General features: G+C 29.3%; 2 protein-coding genes across 2 annotated transcripts; one reads left to right on the forward strand and one right to left on the reverse strand.

Annotated features, from left to right (window-relative positions):
- The first annotated feature begins 565 nt into the window (after window positions 1–565).
- Window positions 566–3,322, forward strand: Xxylt (Xyloside xylosyltransferase). The gene is made up of 4 exons (XM_083035231.1): window positions 566–710; window positions 979–1,440; window positions 1,754–2,227; window positions 2,675–3,322. Exons 2-4 carry the CDS (start codon window positions 1,006–1,008, stop codon window positions 2,879–2,881), a joined length of 1,116 nt encoding a protein of 371 aa, XP_082891357.1. The 5' UTR covers window positions 566–710; window positions 979–1,005; the 3' UTR covers window positions 2,882–3,322.
- Window positions 3,323–5,677: 2,355 nt separating this feature from the next.
- On the reverse strand, window positions 5,678–12,489 carry LOC145934637 (activated Cdc42 kinase-like). Its single transcript, XM_083035230.1, has 2 exons — window positions 10,978–12,489; window positions 5,678–10,122 (listed from the first exon to the last, which is right to left on the reverse strand). The coding sequence occupies exons 1-2, from the start codon at window positions 11,535–11,537 to the stop codon at window positions 9,153–9,155; spliced, it is 1,530 nt and encodes a 509-aa protein (XP_082891356.1). The 5' UTR covers window positions 11,538–12,489; the 3' UTR covers window positions 5,678–9,152.
- Window positions 12,490–12,990: the final 501 nt, after the last annotated feature.

Genomic DNA, 12,990 nt, shown 5'->3' on the forward strand with positions numbered 1-12,990 from the left:
AGGTCATATGAATATTACTATATGTTATGTCCCCCTCGAAACCCTACAACTTTTGTAGGAAACATTTTTCGATTTAACGCAGTGTTTCTGAGATATTTGAATGAGTCCTTTAAAATGGGACACCCGTATATTAGATTGTGGCAAAAATAATAATAAAAGTGACTGTTTGTAAATTTTGAATTTCAGCTTTCTTTTAGTGTACAAAACTAAAATCTACTTATTTATTATAATTAAAATATATAAATCTTCACTTACTGCAATACACTTTTCCAATATGCGATATACAATAAAAATATATTGTTGCGTTTTTTTTATTCTGTCAATTATTCGATATCCATAACATTTAGATATATATGTTATCTAAAACGTTTTCTTTCATCGACGTCGTCGTGGAATTTCTTTTCCTTTATAATACTCGCGATATGCCGTAGCAAGCTATTCTTCCTTCGACCCCAAAACGCGCAATGAAGTTTTCAAAGGTTCTATTTGAAAATACGCGTCCGTTCGAGAAAATAAAACTAGATCGCTGTGATTGGTCAGCTACAGATAGGGAAAAATCCAACGCAGCGGAAATTCCCTATTGCCTATTCTATGGTGAATTCCGCAAGAGAAGAAAATACACAGCAACAATATATTTTGATCGATGAAAAACTTTAAACAGATGATTTATAGGACAATGCGGTAGCAAAAAATCGACGAATCATGTTCACGTAAATATAAATTTTTTCTAATTTTAAAATTAAATTAATAACATCTCGTCTGTTGGAGAAAATTAACCAAGTAATTTAGGTTATGTCTCATTAAGATTGAATCAAACCGATTAATTAAAATAACTTACTAAATGAATGAATTATGAAATTAATTAGAATATAAAATTAATTTATTATTTATTTTCGGAAATATTTTTTATATTTTGAGAATTTCTTTTTTTTTTTTAATTTTTAATAAATTTGTTAAAGCTTGTTTTTGTTCTTTTAGGTTAAGAAAATAAGGAATACGGGTTAAATGCCCTTGTTACGCAAGTTGTTACTGAAGCTGACGATCCTTGTGTTAATTCTGGTAGCCCTCTACTGCTATCAGACGTCCAATGGTGGCCACTGGATTGTATCTAATCTGCGAATGCGAAATGCAAGCCTGGCGAATCTTACAACCACCCTAGTGGTAGCCAATTACTCCATCGAGATTGTTCAAGACAATTATTTGTCATCGACAGCGAGCTCTCCGCCACACAATTGGACAAATTATTACAACGTTTGGTGCATCTTTACCAAAGTTGCTTCAAACTCGCCCATGAGACAAAAGTTCCACTTATTTGTAAATTCTTTACTCAAATTCGCCTCTGTAAATATTGCTTTCCATGTGATAAGCGATGATGAAAGTCAAAGTCTAGCGCAAATTGTTATACAAAATGTTATGGTTAAGACTGGAAAGTTTATGAAGGTTATTTCCATATTATTCTTTTCTATCTATGTTTAATTCATGTGAATTGTGTCAATAGAGTACAAATAATATGTTTATTGTAGTATTGTATTTTTCATAGGACAGAGATCTAAATCTTTATTATCTTGTTTTTGGCATATTTAGACATAAATTCACTTTTCACATTTCGATAACTTGTGACTATTTTCTTCATTTTTTGTTTTTTTAATTCAAATGTTTATCTTATATGAATGTCTAGAGTACAAATAGTATCATTTAAATTTATATTTTATACGATCATATAAATAAGTACCTTTTCTTTGTTTATTTTCAGGTATTTTATTACGATGTACACAAACTGGCCGCACAAATAGAGGATATTGTGTCAGTTATGTCCCCACATTTCAGTAGTAAACCAGGGACATATTATTCCGATGCATTATTCTTTCTCTCGCTGGGTATGCATAAGATTGCACCCAGCCACCAGAGATTCGCCGCAATGTTCGATGCGGACACAAAATTTCGGAGAGACGTGAAGGATTTATTTGAAGAGTTTAAGAATTTTGGAAAGGAGGCTCTGTTTGGTTTGGCTCCAGAGCTCACCCCTGTTTATCGACACGTTTTATATTCGTATCGTACTAAACATCCGACGACGATGTTTGGCGAACCTCGACATAAAGGCGGATATCCTGGCTACAATAGTGGAATGGTGCTTTTTAATTTAGAAAGATTACGAGAGTCACGTAAATACAATGAGATTATTACTAAGGACAGTGTGGATAGAATAACAGAGAAATATCATTTTAAAGTAAGTTTTTTAACAAAGAGTTATATATAATGTATAATACAATAATCTTTTATTTATAAAAAAAAAAGAACACTAAATAATTCTCTTCTATCTTTTTAATAAATTTATGTATTAAATTTAAAATTAAAATTAGCTTAAAAATTTATATATATATAAAATTATTAAATTATAATGTCTATTTGAAATTAACAAAATAGAGAATGCAGCTTTATTATTTATTTTCTGAAGTTTAATTTTCATAAAAATATTTATTTTCAATCAGTTATATCAAACTTATAGAAGACTCTCTGAAGTCTTCAGAGAAATGTTAACCGAGATTTCTGTAAAAAAAATTGTTTGAAGTTTAGCTAAAAAATTTACTGCATTTAGCATGAGAGATATCAAATATATAGGTAGAACATATTTTATTAATTTATTTATCGAACGTAATCACTTGTCTTATTGCAGGGTCATTTAGGTGATCAAGATTTCTACACACTTCTAGGCATGGAAAGACCAGAACTTATCCACACAGTTGATTGCGGCTGGAATAGGCAACTTTGTACCTGGTGGCGTGATCGTGGTTATGCGGATATATTTGCTAATTATTCAGAATGCCAATCAGAGACCAAACTGTGGCATGGAAATTGCAATACTCCCATACCTGCTAATTAATGATTTATGAGATTTTTATTGAAATTTATTCATATGTAATATGCATGTGTATGTACAGTAAATATTAAATATTCAAGATGCTTCCAATTTTTACTTTTAAGGACAATACTGTTAAAAAGTGAGAATGTTAAAATTTATAAATAGAACAACAATGCTTATTTATGTTAATTAATAAAAGAAATTTTATCTGCTTTAGAGTTATTGATTAAAAAAGAAAAATATATGTTTGTTTTCTTTTGGAATTAAATACTTATTAAAAGAGTGAATTTTTACTGATTATGGACTTCATATAGTTAATAAAGAAAGGCATAGAGTTTAAGTTTAAAAAATACATTGTGCAAGAGTTCATACATTAACATTTGACGGTGCTTACAAGATTTGTTTTTTATAGTTGTAATTTTTTCGTTATATGCACAATATGCGCTTCCATGTTTCCTATTCAGTGGCAATATATATTTTATATTAATTATTAATGTAGTTGATTATAATAAATTTATAAGTTAGTTATAATTAATTACACTTAATTGATTTATGATATATGATTTCTACGAATTTTAAGTTCATTACTTTATATGTTTGTATTTTGAGTAATATTATTAGAAAATTATATAGAATATATTACAATTAGTGATTGTAGAATATATTACGATCGTGATTATATATATTATAAATCAATATTATAAGTTCATATAAGGCAATTATATTGGAATGTATGTGCATATTTATGTTAAAAATTACATTCTATTTAAGGAGAGTAAACTTGAACCTATTTGAGATAATCTATAATTCACACAAAATTCATCTTTTACAATTACAAAATTTATTTGTATGAGCAGATATTTGTTTTGTTATAATAGATATTCGTTTTGGATATTACTTGAAATCGAGTTTGTGTTACAATTACAGAATTGTGTTTGTAAACACAAGCACATAACAATACATTTTTATCATATTTTCATATATTTTAATAATCTTATATTAATAAATTATGATTATAGATCTGAAAATACAGAAAAAAAAATCGATCACAAATTGCACTCCTATATATGTATGTGTATGTATGTGTGTAAAACATATTTATTTTAAAAATCTTTTATAGTAATTGTTAAAAGAACAATATCTTTTGAATTTATATCCATAGATAAGGAAAGCTATGTTAAGTTATTTCACTTACATGTTATGAAGTGAAATATTATAGATTTGTTTTTTTTAGCTGAACTAGAACAGAATAAAATGAGATAGAATATATTTAGAAATTAAAGAGAAAAAGAAGACAACAAAACAGGCAAGAAATTCAACTAAGAACAAACTTATGTATTATGTATACGTATAATATGAAAATGCGCAATCTTACCTAATGAATAATATATGTAAAAATACATAATATTTTACAAATATTATTTATATATTAAACGAATTTGATACAGTTGATATTATAAAACATGTGACAATTGCCAAATTAAATTTGTCGCAGTTATAGCCTCTGTTAATAACCGACAATAAATCACTATAACATTAATGTAACTAAAAACAGGAACTGTATATATCAGATTACAAATAATCAATTTGAAGCTATTGTATGCGTTTTTATTGCCAATCAGTCACATTATATGTTATGTTTATTGTATCTTATGTTGTATATCATATAACTTAATATGATTAGTACGCACTTCTTTTAAGAAATAATATTATAGGCTTTTTAGATAATTCATATATATATGATTCTTCAGTAGAATTATATTCAATTATATGTTGTAAAAGTAAAAAATCATATGAATTTTTTTTAAATATGAAATATGTCAGAATATAAAAAAAAAAATTTTATGTCACCGTTTAAGTTTGATATAAGTTGGTAATATATAAATTTTCTTTTTGATACGTGAATTAAATAGTTCTAATTAATTATACCTACATCCATTAATAGAGATAAAAAGAAAACATTTTTAAAAATAAGTTTGTGCGTATTTAAAAAAAATTCATATGACTTATTGTTTTTGATGTCGTAATTATAATTTAATATTACAGTAATAAAAACAGAAGGAAGTTATTTTTTTATAAATTATCTTACATAAATTAAAGTGGATATAAAAGTCTGTAAACTTCTCGCACATTTAAGGCTAATTCTGACTTCATCCGATCCTCATTTCAAATTTATAGCATTAAACATGCAGGAAGAATAACAGATTACATAGAAAATATAAATGTTTTAAATTGTAAAAACAAAAACTCGATCGAACACACAATTCGAAAAATATTTTATACCTACTCAAACTTATTATATACATGTATTTTACTTTACAAAAATCTTTTTTTCCTTATATAAATGACATGATATTTCATATGTTCAAAAATTTTGTCTTTCAATTTGAAAATGAAATAAAACATATAAGAGTAGGTTTTTTTTATAATAAAAACCGTCTCTCATATATTAATTTGATTTAATTTAATCAAAATTTATAATACTTGACAAATATATACGCTGCTTTAAATTGGCAATTTTATAACAGTTTGATAATTGTTTGGTCTTTTAAAATAAAATAAAATATAAAGTCAACAGAACATAACTTTTCTCATCTTACTTTGGTAATAATATTGCCAATTTTTTTCAGTCATGATGATTTAGATACAATGTCTGACTTAAAAGTGCCGAATTTGGAAGTGAAGATATTCCGATTCCTTCTGTATAAATATAGATTACAAATGCCTTATTTTAAGCGATGCTTTTATGCAGATATTAAAAAGAGAGCGTGCAATGCTTTCTCCAGTCTTTATTTCTCTTTAATTGTTATATTAGAAAAAAAAACAATACTCATCACAAAGCTTTCTAAGATGTGAGTTATTTAATTGGAATGCGCAGTCTTTATATTTTTATTACGTCTGATTTATATTCACAACAAAAGTTCAACAAACAATAACTTTTTTCCGAACACAAGAAAAAGAATAAAATCTTGTTTCTTTTTTTATATATATAAAAATACGTTTCCAGCTTACAAATTGCTCCATTTAGTTCTGAAAACTTTGTGATTAAAATTGCAAAAAACTTAATATATGTATATTTTATGATATTGTAGCTACATATGGCTAATGACCTGTTGTAAAAGTTTTGTTCTAATAAAAGTTATAAATATGTCGTTAAGGCTTTCAAGTTTTTTAAAAGGAATTTGTTTAGTTGACAAAATCTTCATAGTTATATAAGATTTAATGCAAAAAAGTAAGTCATTCATCTACCAAATAGTTTTCAATTATCGAAACTTAAGGAATACTAATTTGGTGTCAAAATAAATTTAATTTATATATATATATATATATATATATATAAATTTCTGCATATTTAAAATATGTATATATAAATTCCTGTATAGGGGGAAAAAAGGGAAATAAGACGACGAGCTTAAAATTTGTCTATTTTTCCTAATTTCTATGATGATGTAAAAATAATGATTTTTATAAAATTTAGTAAAGTTTTACTTATCATCTGTAAACATTGGAAAATGAGTAAAAAAATTACAATTTTAAAAAATTTTGGTTTTTTAAATACATGTCAATTTCGTCATTTTATCTTCATATATAGGCAAGATGACTTTTAGTAATGAATAAGACGACAAAAGGTCAAGTTAGATTAAAAATGGATTTTTCTTATAGATAAAAAGTTTTTCGTAATAAAAACTTTTTATATTATTTTGAACGCACAAGTAAATGAAAAATAAAAATGTAGAACAAAAAATATTATTTATATAACTTGAAGAAATAAAAATTACTAAAACATTAAAATAAAAGCTCTATTGAAAGTATATAATTTAAAATTAAATTAAATTAACACAACAAGAATAATCATTAATTATACTTAGGAACATTTACTAAAATGAAACTGAAATGAATAAAATCAAATAAAACCCAATAAAATCAAACATTACATTGAAAGATATGTACATAGTTTTCATATGACACGATTTATTCGTCATCTTACGCTTCTTTCCCTTAAATACATTTTTGCAAAAATTGGACATTTTCAATTTCATATTAACTTTTTGCTATTTTGTAAAATTTTGAAAAAGTTCTCTTATAACTATAAGTCATAAATTGCGACTTTGTTTCATTTTTTTTTCAATCCTTATATATGTCACATTCAGTTTTTACATTTACATAGATTAATATAAAAAGAGTCACTACAATTATTCGTTGTATATTGTAGATCTTCTTTAAAACACACTAGAATGTTTAGCTGGACATACAAAAGATACAATTTGATTAATATTATAATCCGATAATAATTCTTTGTGTAAAAATTAAGATATAATATCGAACAAATGTGACAAAGTAACTTTTATAAATGAATATTAACTCTTATTAGAATTATAAAACGTAACATACAGCAAGTCAGTAATCTAGATTCTTCTTCCTAATTTGACTTATGTTGCTTTATGAATTTTATAAATATTATTGAGCAGTATATATGTTTCCAAATGTATAAATATTATAAAATGATTGTCTTGTATACAATACTTAATTACGTATTAAATGTGTATGTATGTATACATACATATATGTACGCATACATACATATATGTTGTGTTTATGTGTTTGAAAAATAATGTGCGTTTTCGAAACAACATAGATACACGAAAAAAAGAGATCTAAATCTATATCTTATAAATTATAATAAATTTACAGGTATAAAGCATCATTCAGATCTGTAAAAATGTATGGTCATAGCCCCAAACTTCACCATATTATATATATAATACTTTTAGTTTTACAAACATTTTCACGTAAAAAATTGTATCGATTACTTCTTTTGTCATTTAATTATTAAGATTTTGGATCCTTATTGTGCAAATTATCACATTGCATTTACGTGTAAAAAAGATACAAACGACAGATTGCTTTACTTATCCAAGGAACTAGTTCGTCTTGTTAATCTTTTTAAAGTTGTATTAATACTAATTATTATTTAATCTTGCGAGCTTACTAGATATAAAGCATATATCAAAAACACACACCCGTTTACTTCATCTACACTTCTCTACGTAAAGAAAATTGTATAAATATTTGTCAAGGATCTCTCTTCATTTCTCCTTTCATTTTCTCTCCTTTTCTCACTCTCTTTGTTTCTCTTTATGTGTTAATTGCCTGTTAAGAAAATATATGAAAAATGTATATGACTCAATTCAACTTGACATTTTCCTTTTAGTTCTTTCTTCAGTCAAATTTAGAGCTCATACTAAATGTTCCTACATTATATAAACAATTTAAATGATTTTTTTCTAAATATATTTCTATTTATAGCCAGGTTTGTCAAGAACAGATTTCCATCGATAAAATCAATTAAAAAATTGATATTTTTCTTAAACATGAAGATTAACTTAAAAGTTTTAAGTTTATACCTGTTATATAAAATTAAGAAGTTTTAATACACTCTCTCTTCTTTTCCATATTTTCATTAAATAGATAAATAGATAGGCGGCTAAATAGATAGGCAGATAAATAAATAGATAGACTTTTACTGACAGATAGTCTTCTTGAGTTAAAAACAAAAATTAATTCAAAGCAAAGGTATAGAATGTATAATAATAGATTGAATTTTTTACTACTACTATCTATCGCACTTTCTAATTGATCTGCTCTATCTCTGTTGCTTATTGCTAGATATTAAAATGTAATATTAAATCTGCATAACGACATATAACAATAGCGATTGTCGTTAAAAAAATCACTGGAAACAAGTATACAAACAAACGACTCAAAAATAAATAAATTTTACAGATAGATATAATTTTATCTGTAAAATTTATAATCATACTATATCATATTAGTTAACAATATATATTCCCAGCTATTAGTCAGTCAGCCAGGTGTTAGCAATAATTGAAATATAGAAAAAGATGTCTTATTAATACTATAATTAATATAATCTATATGTTCGTAAAAAAATTAATACTAGTAATTAAAGAACAAAGATTTTTTAAAATCAATATTAATTAATATTAATTAATAATTAAATATTTTATATTAATTAAATAATAATTAATATTAAAATTAATATTAATTATTAATTCTAATATTAGCGTAGAAATAAAAGTATATATTTTTTGAAGCGCCATGCGAGATTGCAAAAGAAGAGATTTTGAAAAAACAAGAATGTTTCCATAAAATAGAATCATGAAGAATAAAAAAATTCGAAGCGACAGGTATAATCTCAAGACTTCAATCAATCTTCATCCTCTATATATAAATAATCGCTCTTTACGACAATCGTGATCACGAAATCGCCCTAAACCGCGGTGGTGTCTTCCGTGCTGCGCAAAAGCGCGGCCGCTTTGACGACGTCGCCGCCGCACTGGTTCAGCATCATCTTGCAGTCCTCGAGGCTAACGAAATTATTCTCCTTCTTCAGAAGACCCTGAAGCCGCTCCAGCTTGATCGCCGCCAGGACGTCCCACTCGGTGACGTTCAACGCGGCGATGCAGGACTCCGGGGTCGACTGTTCGTGCAGGACTTTCAGCATGATCCTTACCTCGTCGGACTGTTCCCCGTTGTGGGGTCCGCGGGTTCTTCGCGTGTTCGGCCCGTCGCAAGCGAACTCCAGCAGATCCTCGCAGGAGACGTGGTCCGACTGTCGCGACAGGTCGCTCGACGACTTCTCGTTGGACAAGAGATAGACCTTCGGGAGGGGGGTCGAGTGAAAATCGTCGTTCGAACTGATGTATATCAACGGTTCCTCGCACTGGACAGTCTCGAACTTGGACTTGGAGACTTCCTCTGCGTAGGCGCGATTCGTTTGCGACGTGTTGTAGTTCAGCAAAGCGTGCTGATTCATTCCGGGAAGCTTCACCGCGGGTGAAAATTGCGTTCTGGTCGTCAACGGATCCATTTTACCCCAGTCCTTCGATCTCGCGGAATTAGACGACGTTGGATTTCGATTTAAATCCGTTTCCACGTTCTCCTGTTGTACCTTAGACGCGGAACCCTTCGCGGACTTCGTCGACTCGACGCCAACCTTTTTGCGTAAACCGTCGATCAGCGAATTGTTACTCGTCGATTGCTCGTCGTTGTTGCTCGTCGTTTCGCTCGGGACAGTTTGAATTTGTTGCAGATCCGACTCGTCGTCGCAGTCGATTAAGTTGTCCGAGAATTCCAAGAGATCCTCCGAGATCATGCTACATCGAAATCGGTTTTCCTCGGTGGGCAAAGAATCCAGCGCCGACAGCTCAAAGTCTATGCGTTGTTCGAATTCCTCTGGGCTGAAAGAATTTGATATGTCCAAGTTACATATACAGGATATCCCATTTTAATCGATCACAAAAGTTGTTTCATTTAAAGAGGGACAGAAGATGATGTTATTGACTTTTTTCTAAAGGGCACTTTTCAAGGTCATTTAAAGGTCATTTTTTTTTAATGGAACCACCATATTTTTTTATATAAAATCAATTCTCTGCAATTTTTGGCATAAAAAGTTATAAGTGTAAGATGGCCAAAAAATGAATAGTTTACGAGATATTTTATATTTAAATTTGACATAATTTTACATAAACTATAAAATATCTCGTAAAATATTTATTTTTCGACGATCTTTACCTCAATACTTTTATGCATAAAATAATGAAAGGAATCAGTCGGTGTAAAAAAAACTAGTTGTTTGTAAGAAAAAATATGTATAGCTGCTAGTTATAATTTACATACTTTTTTTTTTAAACAACTATGTGTTTTCTTTACACCAATTGATTCTTCTCGCTATTTTGTGTGTCAAACTTATAAAATATCTTTCATTTTTTGGCTATAATTTTTTGTAGTAAATATTGCAAGGAATCAATTTATATAAAAAAAATATAGTGGTTCCATTTAAAAAAATATAATTGACCTTCAAATGACCTTGAAAAACGATTTTTAGGAAAAAGACAGTAGCGCTATCTTCTTCGTCCCCGTTTAAGTCAAACAACAACTTTTATTTGAAACATTTTGTTGTAAGATCAAAAATAAAAGTTTTGGGAATAATCGATTAAAATGGAACATCCTGTATACAAATGAAAATAATTAATTTCCACAGTCCAAAAGACACAAACTTAGACACTGTATTTGAGAGAATCAGCGAGACTCACCCGTTAATAGAGGCTTCCAGGGAATAATTATCCTGCGACGAGGTCCCGGCAATCGGCGAATTGGCGTTTTGCAGCATAAAGTGCCCGTCCACCTGGTCCTCCACCGTCGACGCGTTCACCGCCATCTTAGCCAGAGTCCTGGTGATGACGCCGCCTCCGGGGATGATGAGGGGATGCTTGCGCTGATGTCGCGGCAAGCTGGACTTGGGCTGGAGCGTCTTGGAGCGATCCCTGGGCGGCAGAGGTATCGGGTTCTCGTCGACGACGTTGCTCTGATTCTGGTTGTTCTCTATCTCCAGGCTGGAGTGATGTCTCTCGAGGATGCGCGACTGCGGCAGAGGCAGGATCGCGTGAAGGGGAGGCGAGGCGCGAACCTTGGGGAGGGTCTTCGCGCCGCTGTGGTGCATCTCGATGTGGAAGACGGGCTCGCTGGACGCGCTTTCCGACGACGACGTCGGATGAGCCAGAGTGGCATGCTTGTTCCCCCGAATTCTGGGCCTCACTATGGGCAACCCGGAGCGCAACATGCGCAAGGGGTTGGTGTCACCGGGACTCTCCATAGTCGGGGTCTCCACCAGGCTGTTGTACACCTCCTTGGCCTCCTCCGACAGGGTAGCCTGAACAGGTCGCGGGATGGGATAGATAGGAGGAGAGAAGAAATCAAATTATAACGAAAATAAGAGAATCGAAAAACTATGGACACATGGAATGCTAAATAAATTCTCTCTCTCTCTCTCTCTCTCTCTCTCTCTCTCTCTTGTGAGAACATGCACGCACATTTGCATCCCTTCTTTAGCTTTTGGTGTCTCTTTTTCTCTTCTTTTTGTCTTAGATAAGACTCTGTTTTTAGTGCGATAAAAATTACATTTGATGACTTATTTTTTGCATAAAACGCTGTTATTTTAAAATTTATCTTTATGAAGAAATAAGCAGAATTATCCTCCTTTTGAAAAAAAAATTATAATAATTTTAAATTGTTTTTTAAAATTATTTTGATTTTTCAAATTAATATAAAATAATCAAAATACAGTCAAATTTGTGTATTATTATATTTTTGACAGAGTGTTTCTGAATTAGATGGCCAAACTTTAGAGAGACATTGTACTCATCATAAGGGTGAAAAAGAATTGTATGAACATAGAGGTCTAAAAATGATTCCTTTTCATTCTTATGTTAGATACAATATGCTTTTACCACTTCTATAGAAACACTCTGTTCATTTTCTTTCATCATTTTTTCTGCTACTTCACATTCACCACTTGATTAAGTATACATCTATTCGGAATAATAATACACACAACATTATATTATTATTATACACACGACATTTTGTTTCTATATATACATTAAATAACAAATATAAAGCAACGGAAAAGTAATATAAAGCAAAACGATTAAAAAAAAAATTCCATACATAAATAAATACGGAAGTGCGACTATTATTTAAAAATTACATATTATAATTCTCAGACATTCAATAATTCAAGAAAACATAATTATTCTTTTAACTGTACACTGTCATTTTCACATAAAAAAATATATATTTATAAAATATAAAAAAATTTGTGATTATCTTATTGTTTTTACCTTTTATTTTATTTTTATTTAAATCTAAATAAAACTTAATAAAACAAGTAGCTTATTGATGATATATGTATCTTCGTTTGAGAACTCTATTTTTTTTATGTGTGTATAAAATGTACAAATTTTATTTGTGTAAAAATTAATAGTATAGTCAATCAATCTTGTATATACTACAACTTTGTATCTTCAAATACAATTGCTAGAAATGTGTAAAGGCATCCAAAGTTCCAGTATATGTTAATATTCAATTCAATGATTAGTATGACATGCAAGCATGCGTATGTGAAATGCAAGGTTGAGAAAGTATAAAAGTATTTCTTTTTTTTTTTATATATATAAAAGTCATTCATTACCGTTTACTTGTTATCGATTTAAAAAAGTAACTCGTTACTGTAAAAAAATAACGAGTCGTTATTATATTCACGTTAC

This window comes from Prenolepis imparis, unplaced genomic scaffold, assembly GCF_030444845.1.
Source record: "Prenolepis imparis isolate NDT839.2.m4 unplaced genomic scaffold, iyPreImpa1.0 SCAF_4, whole genome shotgun sequence".
NCBI lineage: Eukaryota > Metazoa > Arthropoda > Insecta > Hymenoptera > Formicidae > Prenolepis > Prenolepis imparis.